A 19,068-nucleotide genomic window follows, 5' to 3' on the forward strand; every position below is an offset into this window, starting at 1 on the left:
AAAAAAAATCTTCTTAGGAATGAATGGGCAAACAAAGTTGCTGAGTAAGTATTTCAACTACCTCATTTTATTAGTTTACAATTGACATACCTTCCCTCTGGAAATGTTTGCAATTAATTAATTAGCAGTAATCTTCCCCAAGGGACTAATTTAATGAATTCTCTCCGATTCTTACTTAAAAAAAAAAAAAAAAAAAAAAAAAAGATGTATCCCAGCTGCAAACGTGTAGATGGCTCCAAAGTGCATTTTGAAAAATCAAGGAATCTTATCTATTACGGTGAATTTTTATCACTAAATCAATCTGGCGATAACTGTAATTCTTCTAACTAGGATTTTCCCGGGTTGAACGCAAGGTTTCTCCAAGGTAACGACACGAGGTAGCCGCAGCCAGGAAACCTCGCTGGGTTTGTTCCTATTTGGAATGGATCTGGTGCGCCTGTTAATAATCTCTTAGGCGGTAGAGTCTGCGGTTTGCGGCTTAGTCAAGCTCCGTGCGCGTTCTGCAGAATCTGTAAAGAAAAAAGAAGCCGGTGTCGTTCTTAAGATGTCGCTGACTTCCGGGCCTACTAGTCTCCGCTGAAAGGTGCCTGAGAGGCTCGGGGCCAGGGACCCAGACCTTACCCGTCCCTGGGCTTCCTCCTTGCCTCGCCAGGACCCAGGTCAGAGATCCCGGTTGTTCCTAACCTCCAGGCCCCGCGTTCTTGCGTTTCAGCTAGAAAATAGAGCTAGGCCTTTGAACCACCACCCCCAGTTGCTCTGGGAAGGCGCAGAGAGGGCCTGGGAGAGCGTTTTTGTAAGATGTAAAGCTCGGTGACCCCTCGAGTAACATTCTGAGACAATCTGAGGTGTCTGGCCTGCAAACCTGAAAACCCTAGAGTTCCACTCGGATGCCCGCAGCATCCCTGGAAGACCTCTTCCCGCCGGACTAACAACCCCTTTACGCCCCCAGATGTCCTGGGGTTGGAGGCCCCGGGAGGCCGGGGGATTGAGCCTTCAGGAGTCCAGTTTCTCCCGTCCTCGCAAACTGGCGGCCCCTCGCCCTGGGGACACAGCCCCCTCCCAGGCACCAATGAGCTCGTCCGCCATCAGTGCCCCTTTGAGGGCCCCTAGGATGCAGGGGATGGTCAGATCGCTGGGCCCAGCCAGGAGACCCAGAGGAGCTCAGGGAACCGGCCGCCCTCCCCGCGCGCTGAACCGTGGCTCGCCAGCGCCACCCCCAGCGGAGCTCAGCGGCTGCAGCCCGGCCCTAGCGCCTTCGTGCGGCTCCCTGGTCCCCCGTGGACCCAGCGAGCGGCGCGCACGAGGCAGCCAATTCTCGCCTTCCGAGAAGACGCCCAGGAATCTCCGCCTGCCGTCTGCAGATGCCCAGGGGGGTCCGACTTGGCGCCTTTACCCACCCAGTCCGAGGGGGGGATCTGAACTTGACCTGGAGAGGGCGCTATTCGGTCTATTAGAGGACCAGAGAGAAGCAGAGAAACCCTGGGGTCAAGACCCTAGTAAAGACCGGGTCACGGAGATCCTGGATCGAGCTAGAGTCCTAGGGCGGGGAGCCAGGCCCCCGAGGACAAAAGACGGCCGGAACAGTGGATCCACCGACGCTGCCCCCAACGAGCTGGGGGCCAGCGGCGCGAACAAACTTTCCTGCAGCGGAGGTGGGGGCTGGGGGGCCGGGCTGGAAGCTTGTCCCCCGAGCCTCTGCGCTCCTCCACCTGCCAGCATTCCACCTCCACCCAGCCTTCGCCCACCCGTTTCCTCCCCTCCCCCGCGCGCCTCTGTTCACTTAGACTCATCTCTCTCCTCTCCCCTCCTCCTTCTCCCTCTAGCCTTTCTCCCCCACTTTCCTCCTGTTGTTTCTCCTGTCTCTTCTTTTGTATTCTCTCCTCCCTCGCCGCCCGGTGCTTCTCTCCTCCTCCGGGCCGCAGGGGAGGAGGTAGGCGCGCTGCGCCCGGGGCCTGCGCGGCGCGGTGGGAGGCGTTTCTCCTACTTCTCCCGGGTAATTTGGAGAGATTGTACGTGCGCGCGCGCGTGAGCTTAAGGCGAAAAGGGGTAGGATCCTGCGCCAAGCAGAGAGGGTCAGGGTCTTTGACGTTCCTCACCAGCTGCACAAACCTCCCGGAACAAGTCTGAGTGTGGTTAAGAGTGCGCGCGCGCGCACGGGCTGGCTGCGCTTGGCAGGCTTGGTGGCCCGGGGCCCCAGGGCCCGGGGGCCCGCCTGGCGGCCCGGGATTACCGTGACGTCACACTGAGCCTCTGGCCACCTTGGACTGGGGCACCTCGGGAGCCGCACAGCCCCTCACCGCGCCTCACCTGGCCTCGCCTCCGCGCGCTTTTGGGAACCCGCATCCTCTCCCTTCCCCTGCCCATCCATGGGCCCTTCTGTCTTCCGGACCACGCAGGCCGGAGGGGAGCCTTCTGGAGCGCAGGGCTCGGCAGCCGAGCTGCCTTTGGCTCTGCCTCCAGCCACGCCAAGCCGGCGGAGGACCCAGCACTGGGCACCGGCGACCGTGTAAGGAACCGAGGCCGCGGACGGCTGGAGGCGCAGAACCGCCGGGCTGAGGCGGCAACCCGCAAGAGAAGAGGGCGGCGGGGTCACGAACAGTCACAATGTCCTTCCCACACTTTGGACACCCTTACGGCAGTGCTTCCCAGGTAAGAGCCGCCCCCATGGGGGATGGGGGCAGACTGGAAGGAGGGAGTGCCCAGTGCCGGAACCTGCCCGCAAAGCCCTCCTCTCCCACGAGTTCCCAGGGAAGCCAGAGAGAGCAGGAACCTGGGTAGTGTACCGCAGACCCCTCTGACATGCCCCATCCCTGGCAGAGAATGCGCCGCTCCCCCAGGCAAGCTGAAGAATCGTGTGACCCGAAACTTGGGCACTCTGACCTCGCGCTCCGCGAGGTGGGTGGGATCTCGGGAACCTTCCAGACAGGCCTCCTCGCTGTACAGATATCCGAGGTGGCCGGGAGGGTCTCAGACTCTGTCTCACTCTTTTTCTGGGCTCGTTCGTTTGTGATCCTCTGTTCTTTTCCTCTCCCTTCCACGGGTAGGTCCAAACTCTCAGCTTCCGGTTCCTTCGATTTTCCAGATCTGGGTGGGCACTGTGCAGTGACAGGGTGTCCTGGGGAAATTCTGGAGACGCCCACCCCTGTTCAGTTTCTCAGCAGAGAGCCCAAGGACTAGCCCCAGCTTGACCTCTGCCCTGCTTTGTGATCTCGGATAAGCCTCCTATTCTCCGTAGTCCTCATTCCCTATCTATAAAGTGGGGAGAGTGAGACGCGGTCTCTAAGGCAAACTTCAAGTTCGGCCTTGGTAGGATCCTGTGGCTGCGAGGAGGGAGGGTTCACCAGGGAACTGGCCGAGTCTGGCTTTTGTAATTCCGGTTTCAAAACCTTCCCATGACCCGGAGCCCCTGGAACTCTGGAGCTTTAGCAAAGCTTTAAGAGGGTCTATAAAGGCGGTTTGGATAAATGGCGTCTACGGATCATTTCCGTCACAGTCCTCAGGAGAACGCTCAGCACAAGAGGGAATTAAGTTCACATTGAAGGAAGGACTGATCTGGCAGTTCCGCCGCTGGCTCCCGCCAGCCCGAGGCGCCGGTCTCTGACCTCCGGTGCCCCCTCTCTCGCCCCCGTAGTTTCTGGTCTCTGCAAGTTCCAGCGCCACTTGCTGCGAATCCGCCCCGCGCTCGGTCCCAGATGTGGCCTCGGGCTCCACCCCGGCGGCCGCGCTCTGCTGCGCACCCTACGACAGTCGGCTGCTGGGCAGTGCGAGGCCGGAGCTGGGCGCGGCCTTGGGCATCTATGGAACTCCCTACTCGGCCGCTGCAGCTGCCCAGAGCTACCCAGGCTACCTGCCCTACAGCCCCGAGCCGCCGGCGCTGTACGGGGCGCTGGTGAGTACCCGGGGTGGAGCCTGGGTCCGCGCGACAGAACCCACCCGCCTGGGGGCAGGAGCGGCAGGGGCGAAATCCCGTGTGATATTTCCATCTAGGAAAATCTAGGACGTACAGCACCAGTTCGAGGAAAGGAAATGGTTACGATTCTATATAAAGTAAAAAAAAAAAATCTTTACAACATGTTACAGTTTGTAGAAGTCCATCCTGTTTAGGAAAACATCTGTACCTCGATTAATTGTGTGAAGTAGGCAAGTCATCACTAGGCTCAGTGTACAGGTGAGGAATCTAAGGTTCACAGTGGCTTGAATAACCTTACCCAAAGTCACAGAGCTAGAACGAGGCAGAGAATGGCTCCGGAAAGGAAGTAAGAAAGTGCCCCAGCTGTTGGGAGGCAGTTGGGGAGACACAAGTAGTAAGAGTTAAATGACAGCGAATATTGCTTATGCTGCACCAGGAATTCTGCCAAGCATGTTTCTTCAGTAACCTTTAGGCATGATTGTCATCCCATTTACCAAGAGGAAACTGAGGCACAGAGGGGTTAAACAGCTGTGCCCAGGATCACACAGTCAATGCCAGTGGTGGTGCTGCAGTTCTAACCAGACTTGACTCCAGAGTTCACACCCTTAGCAACTCCCCACCCCTCCTCCCCAAATGTAGTCCTTATTTCTTCCCTCCTCCCCCTCCAGAATCCACAGTATGAATTTAAGGAGGCTGCGGGGAACTTTACATCCAGCCTGGCACAACCAGGAGCCTATTATCCCTATGAGCCGACACTGGGGCAGTACCAGTATGAGCGGTAAGGCATGGGGCGTTGGTGGCTGGCATCACAAGTCCTTTCCTCCTCCCCTGCCAAGGTAGGACCAATCCACAGAGCATAGGGTGGGGGGCTGTGGGCTAGGATGGTGAGCAGAACCTCAGTTCCTTCAGGGACAGAGATTGTCTCCTGCCTGCAGCCCCAGGTTCCCAGCCCCAGAACTGTGAGCCAGATTCTCCCCGCAGGTATGGAGCGGTGGAGTTGAGTGGTGCTGGGCGCAGAAAAAACGCCACCCGGGAGACCACTAGCACGCTCAAGGCCTGGCTCAACGAGCACCGCAAGAACCCCTACCCCACCAAGGGCGAGAAGATCATGCTGGCCATCATCACCAAGATGACCCTCACCCAGGTGTCCACCTGGTTCGCCAATGCACGCAGGCGCCTCAAAAAGGAGAACAAGATGACCTGGGCACCCAAGAACAAAGGCGGGGAAGAACGGAAGGAGGAGGGTGGAGCAGAGGAATTGCTGGGCTGCCTAAATGGTGACACCAAAGGTACCCCCTGCCCCAACTTACCTGGGTTTTCCACTCATCAAACAGTTTGATTGGATTTTCACAACAACTGAATGGAGGAGCTTCTGTGGAAGGCTTCCCCTGGTTTCCTTTGACACCTGCAACCCCTGCATGCCTCAGGGCCTTTGCCTGTGCAATCAGTTCCCTTTGCCTGGAATTCCCTACGGAACTGGGAACTGCCTTCTTCCAGACTTGAAAGCACCACCTCCAAAAAGCCTTCCCTGTGCACCCACACCAGCTAGCTTCCCTAATTATTCTCTACCACATGTGCCTACTTTATTTCCTGTGGCATACTTACCCTCTTTGGGATGTCAGCTCCACCAGAGAAAGCCTCCACTGCTGTATTCTCTAAATTCCTAATACTTAAAAGCCTCAATGATGTCTGGCACATAGCTGGTGCTCAGTAAATATTTTCTGAATTAAATAATACACACTAGCCACCACGAGTGTTGACATTGGATAAAAACTGCCCTCTGCTTTTTTAAGGCTGAGAAACTGAGATCCAGGTCTTAGGGAAAGTGTCCATTTCCTTGGGCTATCAAAGGGGAGGGCTCTTCCAAAGGGTAAGAGCAGGTCTAACTAAGGGCGGGAATTCTTTCCCAGCCACAGGCCCGCAGCGCTGGGACAAGTGTCTGAGGCTCTGTGGCCATCCTGGTGAATTACACCGAGTCTGCCCTGAGTGCAGGGCACATCTTGCTAAAAGCTTCTCCGGGATGGGCACTCTCGAGGATTTCCCTTGGGGCCTGGGGCTTTTCTCACTCGTTCTTGATTTCCCTCAGACGTTACTGCTGGCCAGGAGGCCCGGGGGCTCCGGCTGAGTGACCTGGAAGACCTGGAGGAAGAGGAAGAGGAGGCGGATGAAGAGGAAGCAGTGGCCACAGCTACGGACAGACTGGCTGAGTTCCATAAAGACACTCAGCCGCTGCCAGCGGCGCAATGTGCAGCCGCTCGAGAGAGCCGGCTGGAGCGCAGGGAGTGCAGTCTGGCAGCACCCCGCCTCTCATTCACTGAGCCCCCCAGATCGGGAGAAGCCGACTTCCTCCGGGCGGAGCCAGGAGGCCCCACGTTGACCATGCACTACCCCTGCAGCGAGAAACCACCGCGCATCTGGTCTCTGGCGCACACGGCGGCCGCCAGCGTCGTCGAAGGGGCACCTCCAAACCTGCCCCAGCCACGAAGTCCTGAGCACCATCTGATTCCCGGACAGCCTCCAGGCCCGGGCGCGCGACCCGCGGTCCCCAGAGACTCCGCGTGCCAAGAGTCTCCCCGAGTAGCCAAAGCCTTTGGAAACCCCACGTTCGCCCTACAGGGTCTGCCGCTGAACTGTGCGCCGTGCCCGCGGCGGAGGGAGCCGGCGGTGAGGTGCCAGTACCCATCAGGAGCAGAAGGTAGTGGGCCCCCAATGGCTCTGGGCGTGTCTGATCAAAAGACCCCTCCCCTCGCCACCTTCCCTCACCCCACTCCCCGTACCCCAACTCTGGGGTACCCAGCCGCTGCACAGGCTCTCTGCCCAGGTTCAGACGTAGCCTAGCTCAAGTGTGTCTCACGGCATTCCTTGAAACAGAAGTTTAGAGATCAGAGTTCTAGCTCCTGAATCTTCTTAAAACCAAATACTAGATTATGCTAGAATGAGACAGTAACTTACCTAGGAAACACTTAGAAAGTCATTGAGGAGAAGGACAGCTTAGCTCTCTCCAATATTTAGATCTCTCCAGATGTGCCAGGTGGGCACAGTCATGACCCTCCAGCCCAGGCATTCTTGTCCCCTGCCTGCCCTTTGGAGGAGGCCAGCTGGCTCCCCTTATGGTCTTGTACCAAGAGTTTGCTAGGGCTAGGCAGGCACAAGGGCTTTCCCAGAAGTCTCAGGGAAAAGGCCAGATAACTACAGTCTGTTCAAGGCCAGTGCTTAAGGCCAGAAGCTCTCCGTGCAGCCCACTGAAATCCCTAGGGGTGTAGTTCAGGTGAGTGCTGTCTGAGTAGGGCCCTCTTACCAAGCTGGGTAGGACTGCCAATCAGCTGTCTCCTGCACCTGGCTGGTTCACTGGTTCACTGGCTGTGTTGGGTTGGAAGGGAATTTCACCCCACAAAGGGACATTCCCAAAGCATTTGGAAGCCTCCAGCAATTACCATCAGATTCTGCTCTTTGAAGTCATTTCTCTCAGGATTAACTACTAGCTTAGAAAATTGGGTTACACTGTTATTTGAACTTCTACCTAACAGGGTCCAAATGTTACCTCTGGCAAGCAAATTGCCTGTAGACCTTGGATTCCCTTGGGATGAGACACCACCGACCTTGGATTTCCTAGGAATAGCCCCTGAGTGGCCTTCGGGTTTTAATCAACCTTTCCTCTCTCAGCAGGTTAGCGCAATGGCTGCGATTAGCAGAAGCATCCTGGAAATAAGCCCTGCTTTTTGGAACTCACCTCCACACTAAGAAGCTAAGAGACCTCACCAGGGTCTGGGGCTCTCACTTTGCCTAAGAGACAGACACACAGAAATACTCCGAATGGCCCTCCTGGCACGCAGAGGAGGGGAGTGGCTGGCAGAGGACCGTCTTTTCAGATCCCCAGAGGAGGTGGAAGGGCACCTTGGGGAAGGTCAAGTGGGAAGGCTGGGCGAGTGTGCCCAGGGCACTCAGCTCAGCACTCTAGTCTGCCTCTGCCCTCTGGATTCAGGTCTCAAGCCACTCCCTTTCCTGTTCACTCACCCCATCACCCTCACTTTGTAACTTCAATGCTGACCTGGCTCCTAAGGACCACGCGTGTCTCCTCCCCTTTCTCACTCTTTGTGTTCTTAAAAATAATCCACCGAACCCAAGCTGTGTGGCCTGTTTGCAACTGGGGAGCTCAGTGAGGTCGGGGTGGTAGGGAGGAGGGGATGCGGTCAGGGGTTCTGGAGACAGGGCAGCATGGGCTGCAGATTTCAGTCCCATTTGTAGCTGGGAGAGAAACTGACAAGATAATGGCCAAAGCCCACAAAACTTTGCGGACGCTCCCGGCCGATTCCGAGGAGTTGGAGGTGGGAAACGAGTGCACAGCTTGGGGTTGGGGCAGGAAAAGGGAGAGGGGAGCTGTCCGGATATTTGGGTAGAAGCTGGATTTGTTTCGTATTTGAGTTTTAAGTTTCTTGGGAGGAGGAGCGATGGGGGTCCGCTCGGCAATGTCTGGGCCCGCTCCACCCCTCTGACCCAACGGCCAAGTCGGACAGCTTGCCCGGTCGATTAGAGGCGAGAAGAGGGCACCCTTCCCGTTTAATCAAGTGTCAGCAAACACTTCCGGTACGGGCCAACCAATGGGAGCCGATGAGCGGGGAAAGCGGCTTTGTCCCCGGAGTGAACAGCGTCCAGACTAGGGCTGTGGAGTGCGGAGGGGCGGAGGTGAGAGCCCTGAGTTCGTTTCCCGGCCCAGTGGCTTCGGCTTTAGCCCGGGAGTGCGTTCGCCGCTGTGCGCGAGGAAAGAGACAGGCGAACCCGGGATGGTGCCCTAGTGGGAGGTCCGGGGAGCCGATGGGGACAGGGAGCCGATGGAGACGGGGAGGCGGAGGTGGGGCGGGGGCTGCTGGGGTGTGCGCCTAGGGGCCCTGTCTCCACTGCAGGGCTCCAGCCCCTCCGGCCGTGGCTGGGTGACAGCCTTTCAGACCAGCGCGGTGCCAGCAGACTGGTCCCTGAAGTCTGGGACAGGAAGGATCTGCAACCTTGCGAGGAGATTTTAAGAACCTTGGAGGCTGCAGAGAGGAAAAGTGGATGTTTAAAAAATCAAGGGGAACAGGCCACCTGCCCGCGCCCCACTCTGCCTTTTCTATAGAATAGTCAGAGATAATGAATTACAAAAGCACAAACCCCTTCCTCAGATGAGGAAACTGAGGCCAAATGACAGGGACTGACTCAGGGTCATAGAGAACCCGTGGTGAAGATAAATCTAACTCTCCACTCAGCCTCCAAGGCCCCCTTTGGCTCTGACTCCTCTCCCTCTTCCTCTGGGAACCCCTCCCTGCCTTCTTTTTGCTCCTGGGTGACAGCTGCTCGTACCCCCAGCCTCTCCGGGGCCCTCCAGTCGCCCTCACTGTCCGGAGGCTTAGGGTCCGGGAAATTAAACTGCGAAAAGATAAACATTATTTCCAGTCGGCTTTGCAGGATTAACGCTTGTAATAAAGAGCATTAGCTAGAGGTTTCTTTCAAGGCACTTTCGACCCCACCCCCTCCTAGGGGGCCAGGTAAACCCACCCCCACCCACCCCAGCCCCACCCCACCGCCAGGCTGCGGAAACTAGTTCCCAGGGCCTCCAGTTGGAAGTGGGGCACCAGCTAGCCATTCTGTGGAGGGGAGAGGCACGGTAGCATCACATGGGGTCAGATTTCCAGATGGGAAAGTGAATGCCAGAGAGAAGAGACTCACCTAAATCAAGGTCATATGACTGAACTGGGACTAGGATGCAGAGTGTAGGGAGAATGGTAGTGGGCAGAGGGTTTACCTGCACCCTGCCTCCAGTCATGGAGCTTTTATAGGACCCTGAACCTCAGAAAACAAGGTCCAGGTACCATCCAGGACCTCATCTACAGGATCCAGCCTCTCCCTACCTCCCACAACCCAGAGCAGGAGCCTGTAGCCCAGGCTTGTCCCAAAGATCTGGGACTGGTTGGCTGGAGTGTGAGAAGGGCTGGAGTATGAGAGGGGCCATAAAGAGTAGCCTTCAATCCCAGGAAATGGCTTGGCCACCTCAATCCCGTTGCATTGCATGCTCAGTTGTGTCCTACTCTTTGCAATCCCATGGACTACAACCTGCCAGGCTCCTCTGTCCATGGGATTTTTCTAGGCAAGAATACTGGAGTGGCTTGCCATGCCCTCCTCCAAGAGATCTTCCCAACCCAGGGGTCGAACCCACCTCTCCTGTGTCTCCTGAATTAGCAGGCAGATTCTTTACCACTGAGCCACCTGGGAAGCCCATTACTCTCTCGATATGTGGCCGTGGACAAGCCCTTTGCCCTCTCTTAGTTTCCCCTGCAGTCAAGTATGGAGATAATCTAGTTCTCCATCCTTGTGCTCAGTGTTCCCTGTAGAGCTGATGGTCGGCTCCAAGAGTACAGCCAAAAGCCTGAGAATGGCGAGTCTGAGCCTGCGATCCCAGCCTCCGGCCCCCAGCAGCAATCTGTTCCCACTATCTCTGCCCCCACTGAGAGCCTCCTGCAAATCTCCCAATATAATCTCCCAGAATCATATTTTGAATACTGTTTTGATTAAACGCCTGAGCAAGGGGAGGGGGGATGCAACCCGGCTGTCCTTGGCTGAGCCTGCTGGGGCCTGCAGACAGCTGGCCTGTGAGCCCTGCAAAGTGAGCGACGGTCAAGGCAGCAAGGTGACGTTCTTAGGCTTGGAGAGACTCTAGGCAGGTCTCTCCAAACTCCCTTGATGACAAATGTGCTTCTTCCCTTGGCTGGGGAGCAACCACCAGAGGACTGGGTAGAGAGAGGCTGAGCCAAGGGAGCCGTAGCACTTAAGTGCCTTCTTCCTTTATTGATTCCTTTCCGGCCAGTAGTCATGACATTGGCATGGGACTCACTAGATGACCTCTATGATCACTTTTGGCTGCAACATCCTATGACCCTGGTAATGATGATAAGAGCTTATAAAGCCCTTTCCATGTGCCAGACTCAGTGCCATGTCCTTTAAATGCACTGACTCATTTATATGTTGCAAGAGTCCCAGGAACCTTTGTATTTTCTAGTATGTCCCATCTACTCAATGAAAAAAAATGAAGCTCAGGGAAGTAAAATTCCTTGATGTCAGTTATCCAGTTAGCAAGTAAAGAAGTCAGACCCTGAGTACGGCTGATTCTTAAGTGAAAGGTGAAAATTAGTTGCTTGGTCATGTCTGACTCTTTGCAACTCCATGGACTATAGCCCACCAGGCTCCTCTGTCCATGGAATTCTCCAGGCAAGAATACTGGAGTGGGTAGTCATTCCCTTCTTCAGGGGATCTTCCCAACTCAAGGATTGAACCCAAGTCTCCCACATTGCAGGCAGATTCCTTATCATCTGAACCACCAGCGAAGCCCCTTAACCACCAAGTTCTACTGTCAGTGCATTTTCTTGTTTTAAAATTCTTTTATTGTATTATGAATAAGAGCCTTGTCTCTGACAGTCTGTCTATGAGTGTTATCTGTTGCCTCTGGAGCTCCAGGTTGCCCTGCTTCCTTCTCAGTAATGTCCAATGGAAAAGGACTTTCAGTGCTTCCTGGACCTGCCCCCACATCCTGGCCAAGAGCATCCCCACCCCTTTCCCACTGCCCACCTTTCCCTGGGTCAAGACTGTCTGAGACACCCCTGGTCAGTGTTTGCTAAAATATAGCCTGTGGATCTCCACTATTGCAATCAGACCATGATTAAAGGACCTCGCTGAGAGGTGGGCTGGAAGATTTGCTTATGTGACAAGCACCCTAAGTAGCCTGAGGGGCCTCTGACCTGAGTAGTAGTGGCTGACCCTCAAGTGGCCAGACCCTAAGTTCAGCCTGAGGCTTTAAAATGCCTGTTGTTGGCCAAGAGTAAATCACATCCCAGTAACAGGTGCAAATATTCCCTCCAGGATTTAATCTGGATTCACATGCAATCGCCTCATCTGGTTCAGCTCCCCACCCCCCATCCTGAAGCTCAAAGATTAGTTGTTATCAGAGGAGGAGGAGGTGACCTGGGAGACGAACTTGCCTCCCCCAGCAGTCTAATGACTAACTAGGGTTCCAGCGTTGGAAGCATCTTTGGAGCTCCCAGCACCTCTTCGTGTAAGAGCGTTCTGCCTGCTGTCCAGAATCCTTACATATTCAAGAAAAGTCAATACCACAAAGGGAAGATTGTATCTTAAGCAAACAAAAGAAGTGATGGAGGGGGTGAGTCTCTCACTGTCTCCTGTTGCAGCCTTGGCTGCAATAAAAGGTTCTTTCTTTTTTGAACCAATTTTTTTTCTCCACATCCCTCCTGAAATCAATCTCTTGAACCAGTGAGTCTTACTCTTCTCCACAATTCCAGGTTCTTTGTCCTACCCTGTATGCCTTCTTTCCCTTGCCCTCTCAGTGGGATCTGCTTGGCCCTTACTCTGAGATCAGAGTAAGAATGGAGCCCAACGGCTGTCTCCCAGTTATATGGTGGAAGACCCCCTCCATTGGCAAGATTTTCATTAAATACTAAGTTGGAAAGTGTGGTTTTGAATTATGGTGTTGGAAAAGACTCTTGAGAGTTCCTTAGACAGCAAGCAGATCCAACCAGTCCATCCTAAAAGAAATCAGCCCTGAACATTCACTGGAAGGACTGATGTTGAAGCTGAAACTCCAATACTTTGGCCACCTAATGCAAAGAGCTGACTCATTTGAAAAGACCCTGATGCTGGGAAAGATTGAAGGCAGGAGGAGAAGGGGACGACAGAGGATGAGATGGTTGGATGGCATCACTGACCGGGAGTTGGCGATGGACAGGGAGGCCTGGCATGTTGCAGTCCATGGGGTCACAAAGAGTCAGACACAACTGAGTGACTGAACTGAAACTGAAACTGGAGAGGGTGGAGAGGCAGTGACCTGAGTCCTTGAGCAAGTCACCAAAAGCCTCTGAGATTCAGCTTTCTCCTGGTAGGTTGAAATCACATTGAACCATATGGCTCTTTCACAATTTCTCTAGCTGCCATGGAAACAAAGATGTAGGTCAGTGTTACTTAAATTTTGGTCAGTGCAAATCAATGCCCTGATTTTTGCCAAGAGTTGGAGAGATGTTAAAGACATGCTAGCACCAAACAGAGGTTTCTCCTTTGTGAATTGGAGGATTCAAAGAAAGTTGAAGAGGGACTCATTGGGTCACGCTGAGATTCAGCATTGGTTAATGCCACGATCAGCTCACATCAAGGCTGGTACACATTCAACTGTTTGGCGAGTTAATCTGTATTAATGTGAAGGGTGATTATTATTTATGAGATCATCAGAGACGGAGGTCTTCCCTCATTGCCTGGGACTGTCTCCAAATTCCAACTTGGCTTTATTTAGTCTTAGAGAGCCTACCTTAGCACAATAATGCCAACAATGATAATGATGATGAGGCTAGAGTATTTGTTCTCAACCCTGGGGGTGCATAAAATCAGCCAGGAAAGTGTTTGTGTTTTGTTTTGATTTTTTGTACCAATATCCAAGCTGTGTGTGCTAAGTCACTTCAATCATGTCCAGCTCTTTGCAATCTTATGGACTGTAGCCCTCCAGGCTCCTATGTTCATGGGATTTTCCAGGCAAGAATACTGGAGTGGGTTGCTATGCCCTCCTCCAAGGGATCTTCCCGACCCAGGGATCGAACTCCTGTCTCTTAACATCTTCTGCATTGGCCAGCAGCTTCTTTACCACTAGAGCCACCTGGGAAGCTATACCCCGGACCAACTAAATTCCACCTCTAGGGGTAGGCCCGCACAGTAATTTTGAATTTCAGTAATTCCAATGTACAGCCAAGATTGAGAATCGGTGAACTACAACAAGGCTGTTTCTCTTTCTAGCCCCAGCATCTTTTAGAACGGTTTAGCAGATAAAGTTGACGAGCCTCTAGTTGCTCCCTAGACCCTATGGACTTCATGTTTTCCCCAGGATAAAATGAGGTATAACAGTTAGATTTTTCTATTTTGTTTATGAAGGAGCTCAGAGATGGATGTAATCTGGGACATCAGTGGCCAGTGTCAAGCCAGGGAGACCTTCTTGAGCCTTGCTCATCTCATATCCCAGCTGCCTGCACATAGAGCGGAAGGTCCTAGGCACATGAGCCAAGTCATGCCTGGGACAGCTCAGAGGTGGCTCTGAGCAGGGTTGGGAGCCCTTTGGAAGTGTTTCTTGGTGTTCCAATCATGTACTGCAGAGGAAAAAATCTCCTTCGAACTTAGTGGCTCAACAGTCACTGATTTTGCCCATGGATCTGACATGTGGGCAGTGTTTAGTGGGAATGATTTGTTTCTGGTCCATGAGGTGTTAGTAGATGCAGCTTGACTGAAATTGGAGGATCCACTTCCAAGGAGGATGTGGGGTTCCAGCCCCTGCATAAGTTTCCATCCACCCCATGGGCCGCTTGAGTTTCCTTACATTATGGCAGCCGGGTTTGGAGAGCAAGTGTTCCAAGAGGCCTGGGACAAGCTGCAGGGTTTCTTATGACCCATCCTCAGAAGTCACATGATGTCACTTCCACTGTATTCTGTTGGTTTAGCAAGTCACTAAAGTTTGTCTGGAGTCAGGAGGAGAGGAATTCAACTCTACCATTTAATGGGAGGAGTAGCATAGAGTTCATAGTAGAGAGCTGGACCATAAAGAAGGCTGAACGCTGAAGAATTGGTACTTTTAAATTGTGGTCCTGGAGAAGACACTTGAGAGTCCCTTGGACAGCAAGGAGATCAAACCAGTCAATCCTAAAGGAAATCAATCTTGAATATTCATTGGAAGGACTGATGCTGAATCTGAAGCTCCAATACTGTGGCTACCTTGATGCAAACAGCCGACTCATTGGAAAAGACCCTAATGCTGGGAAATATTGAGGGCGGGAAGAGAAGGGGACAACAGAGGATGAGATGGTTGGATGGCATCATCAATTCAATGGACATGAGTTTGTGCAAACTCTGGGAGATAGTGAAGGGCAAGAAAGCCTGGCATGCTGCAGTTCAAGGGGTCACAGAGTCAAACACGACTTAGTGACTGAATAATAACAAACAATCTTTACCCAAATTGGGATCATTGCTGAAGGTACAGTTCTGAATGTACTTGCAGAGTTTATTATTCTCCCATTCAACTTGTGGATTTGGGGTTCTGTCTTAGTCAGCTAAGGCTGCCATAACAAAATACCACAGCCTGAGTGGCTTTACCAACAGACATTTATTTTCTCACAATTCCAGTCTGGGAAGTTCACGACCAAGGTGCAAGCCAATCTGGTTTCTAGTGAGAGCTTTCTTCTTGGCTCACAGATGGCCACTGTATCATGGTACCCTCTCATGGTGGAAAGGGAGAATGCTGGTGTTTCTTCCTCTACTTACAAGGGCACCAGTCCTGTAGGATTGGGGGCCTACCCTTATGGCCTCATTTGACCTTTATCACCTCTGCACAGGCCCTATCTTCAAATACAGTCCCACTCAGGTTGAGGGCTTCAACATAGGGGTTCTGGAGGGCCATAAACATTTAGCTCAGTTTAGCAGACCCTAACCGAGAACCCAAGTTAAACAAGTCCAGTTAGGAAGTAGGTGACTGAGAAAAGGGTGCTGACTCTCTGACCAATGATCTATGCCAGCCACTAGCCAAAGAGATGCTGGTTGGGGCAGGCCTCTAGCCGCCAATCATATTCCCCCATCAACATCCTGCCCTGGTGATCATGTCTGCAGCCTTGATGGGGAAGAAGCAGCCAGTAACATATATTCAAGAACCATTAAGTCTCTGGCACCACATATAATTTCATAACACTCTATAAAGGAAGAAACTGAGTTTTAAGAAGCAAAGTCCTGGGACTTCTCTGGTGATCCAGTGGTTAAGAATCTACCTTCCAATGCAGGGGGTATGGGTTCGATCCCTGGTCAGGGGACTGAGATCTCACATGCTGTGGGGCAATTAAGCCCTCATGCTTCAACTAGAAAGCCTGTGTGCTACAACTAGAGAGCCTGCATGCTGCAACAGAGATCCAGCGCAACCAAAATTTCAAAATTAATTAAATAAAGCAAAACACACACACACACAAAAGCAAAGTCCTTTTTCCAAGGTGCCACATCTGTAAAATGACAGAGTTGGGGTTCCAACCCAGGTGTGTGTGACCCCCAAAGTCCATGCCATCCTTCAAGGGAAGAGAGAAGGAGGCTGAGTGCCTCCATTCTAAGATCATGCTGGGAGCAAAGTGATAAGAACATGACTTCTAAAAGCAGACCTATGAGTTTAAATCCCAGCTCTGCAATTTACAGTCTGTGCCACCTGAGGCAAATGGCATAACCTGTCTGGACCTCAGTTTGCTCATCTCTAAAATAGGAATTATAATAGTGCCTGCCTCATTGGACTGTGGTGAAGATGAAAGAGTTAATATGTAAAGCATTAGAATCGTGTACCTGGTCAATAGTACGCTTTATGTAAATTGCTACCTGCAACTTCTTTTCCTATGACTGTACCCCTGTGGTCCCTGCCTCCCCAGGGAATCTTGAAATCACTGTCCCCACCCCCGCCTGCCCTGTTCCTTCTGCCAAGTCGATGTCACAGCTCACACGTGTCCCTCTTACCTAGAGCAAAGACATGGGGTCACTCTCCCGGGTGTCCATTTAGGGAGAAACCTCACCCAGCAGACTTTTATGAATTGCTCGCACTTCCCCTTATCAAGATTAATGGCATCATTGCCCACGGTCAGTCCTTCTGTGGTCTCAGCTAATGACTTCAACCCTCAACACGCTTCCTCTGCATTTGCTTCAGAAAATCGTTCTGAACAGCAAGACTGCTTTAATAGCCACTTGGTACTCATGATGCCTTTTAAGTGCATAAAGAGAATCTCTAAGTACCAAACGGGAGGCCCACTGCCTGGTGACAACAGCTATTGACATTGACACGCGAGGCAAGGTCAGAACGCTGCCGACCACAGGGCTGTCCCTGGGCCTAACAGTGGGGATTTTTTTTATTACATTGGAAAGCTCCTCATTTTTTCTTCTGGCTCCTCAAACACACCCACTAGCACCGTTTACTGGATTCAGCTATGCTTGTGTCAGAGTTATCAGCCCATGCCAGTTTTCATTTCACCTTTAAGATTCAGGCCATAGCCAAACTTGCACCATTTTCTCTTGATATTTTCCTTTACATATACTCACTTTTACATTTTAAATACATGTTTTTGAAAAGGAAACTTTGTATTGGTACCTACTCTTTATGTCTGCCCTTCCCCTGCTGTGTGGCCACCATGACACACTCAGCTAGTCGAGAGGTGGTGTGGTAGTGTGATTAAGAACACGGATATAGGGACAGCCCTGGTGGTCCAGTGGCTAAGACTCCACACTCCCAATGCAGGGGGCCTGGGTTTCATCCCTGGTCAGGAAACCAGATCCCACATGCAGCAACTAAGATCCAGCGAAGCTTAACAAATAAATTTGTGTGTGTGTTAGTCGCTCAGTCGTGTCCAACTCTTTGCAACCCCATGGACTGTAACCACCAGGCTTCCCTGTCAATAAGATGCTCCAACCTTCCATTGCTGAAACATGTTGGTTCTTGGTCTCACCTATGCTCAGCTTTTTGTTGGTGGTGGTTGGCGTTTAGGCTCCATCCCTAAGGTTGGGGCAGAGCAGCGGGATGAGGCTATCCTCGGGGAGGGTATTCCTGAGCACTGGTGAGAGCCGTAAACTTTCAGTGAGCAAAAGAGAGGGAAAGGAATACGTGGGGGAAAAGCAGAAATGGAGCCTGGATTGGGGAGAGGAAGTGAAATGAGGACACGAAGATGAATGGGCATGGAGGATGTCAGTTCAGAGACTTCAGAGATGAGGAGCCAGCTGTAGGGTGACCAAGCCTGGGATGTTCAGGAAATGAAGTCCCTCAATGCTGGGTATCCAGTGGACTTTACTTAATGTGCAGTATACTGAACATTGAATGCATGTGGCAGAAGGGCGTGGGCTGTTATTGCATTTAGTACAAAACTGAATACTTCAGCATACATTCTAACTGAAGCAAAGACACTTCTAATCTTTGGTGTAGGCAGTATTCTTTTCACTGTGGTCCAGGAGGCAACAGGCCCTGGGATGGATGCAGAAGCTCCGTCTGTGGTTCCTCCCACTCTCTCTTCATCTAACTCTCAGCTCCTATTCAGCTCCCTCCCTTCACTGTGACATTTGACATATGACACCCATGAGTTTCACTTGACCCCTTTGTCGAGTGTCATTAAATGGCCTGAAGTTAAAATGTTAATTATCGTTAATCATTTTTTTACAAAATGGCTTTGCCAAGCCATAAATCCAGGAGAGAGAGGCCTCTTGCATGGAGCTGACAGTTTATGGAATACTGACTGTCAGAGAAGGCACTTGAATATGTGGATGTTTCTAGAGGGGTAAGTTGTAAAGAGAAAAATGAATGCCTACAGGTGGGAGGGGATGATAGACAGTGACTCAGGACACAAAGGGCTTCCCTGGTGGCTCAGAGAGTAAAGAATCAACCAGCAATGCAGGAGATCCAGGTTCGATCCATGGGTCGGGAAGATCACCTGAAGAAGGGAATGGCTACCCACTCCACTATTCTTCTCCTAGGGGATCCCATGGACAGAGGATCCTGGTGGGTTACAGTCCACGGGGTTGCAAAGCATCTGACACGATGGAGCGGCTAACGCTACTACTGCCACAGCAGGAAAAGCCATGATGGCACATGAGTCCAGCGGTGGGGAGGGAAGGACAGAAAGAAGCCAGTTTTGTCTACCTTGCTCCCTACACCAAGTGCTGTGACCCATCAGAAGTAGACGTCCAAAGCCCAACCTGGAAAGGTGAACAAATGAGCAAGGGGAGAAGAGGTCAGGAAAGGAAAAGCAGAGAAAAGCAGGGGAGACGGCAGTTTACAGAGAGTGGGAGAGTAACTTGAAGGCATGTGAAAAGAAAAGAGCCCAAATTTCTGACCTTGAGTTCAAGACCCTGGAAACTTCAGTATATATGGATCTGCTTATTTATCTTTGGCCAAAGTGTGATTTACCTGTTTGATTCCTGTTCAAGAAAAATTTGCCCATCATTAGCGATATGGCACTGGGCTCTTAAAAATCTGTTGTGGGGGGTGAATCTCATGTCAATTCTTTTTACCCCCAAACAAAACAAAAAAAAACACACTCAAAAAGGAACACAAGGAAACTTTGGGAGGTGATGGACATATTTGTTACCTG

General features: G+C 52.2%; 1 protein-coding gene across 3 annotated transcripts; it reads left to right on the forward strand.

Annotated features, from left to right (window-relative positions):
• The first annotated feature begins 2,226 nt into the window (after positions 1-2,226).
• IRX6 (iroquois homeobox 6) lies at positions 2,227-8,034 on the forward strand. Of its 3 annotated transcripts, none has more exons than XM_044931868.2 (6): positions 2,227-2,649; positions 3,632-3,889; positions 4,579-4,688; positions 4,892-5,199; positions 5,997-6,605; positions 7,574-8,034. In XM_044931868.2, the coding sequence occupies exons 1-6, from the start codon at positions 2,605-2,607 to the stop codon at positions 7,579-7,581; spliced, it is 1,338 nt and encodes a 445-aa protein (XP_044787803.2). In that variant the 5' UTR covers positions 2,227-2,604; the 3' UTR covers positions 7,582-8,034. The 3 variants fall into 3 exon arrangements, with proteins under 3 accessions (XP_044787803.2, XP_044787801.2, XP_044787802.2); XM_044931866.2 differs by lacking the exon at positions 2,227-2,649 and adding an exon at positions 2,745-2,895; XM_044931867.2 differs by lacking the exon at positions 2,227-2,649 and adding an exon at positions 2,745-2,895 and having other exon boundaries at positions 7,577-8,034.
• Positions 8,035-19,068: the final 11,034 nt, after the last annotated feature.

This window comes from Bubalus bubalis, chromosome 18 (genome assembly GCF_019923935.1).
Source record: "Bubalus bubalis isolate 160015118507 breed Murrah chromosome 18, NDDB_SH_1, whole genome shotgun sequence".
NCBI lineage: Eukaryota > Metazoa > Chordata > Mammalia > Artiodactyla > Bovidae > Bubalus > Bubalus bubalis.

Coding starts and splice junctions, on each gene's coding strand:
- IRX6 (XM_044931866.2), top strand. CDS start 2,800: ATGCCCCATCCCTGGCAGAGAATGCGCCGCTCCCCCAGGCAAGCTGAA. Junction 2,896..3,631: donor CTGACCTCGCGCTCCGCGAG/GTGGGTGGGATC, acceptor TCGCCCCCGTAG/TTTCTGGTCTCTGCAAGTTC. Junction 3,890..4,578: donor CGGCGCTGTACGGGGCGCTG/GTGAGTACCCGG, acceptor CTCCCCCTCCAG/AATCCACAGTATGAATTTAA.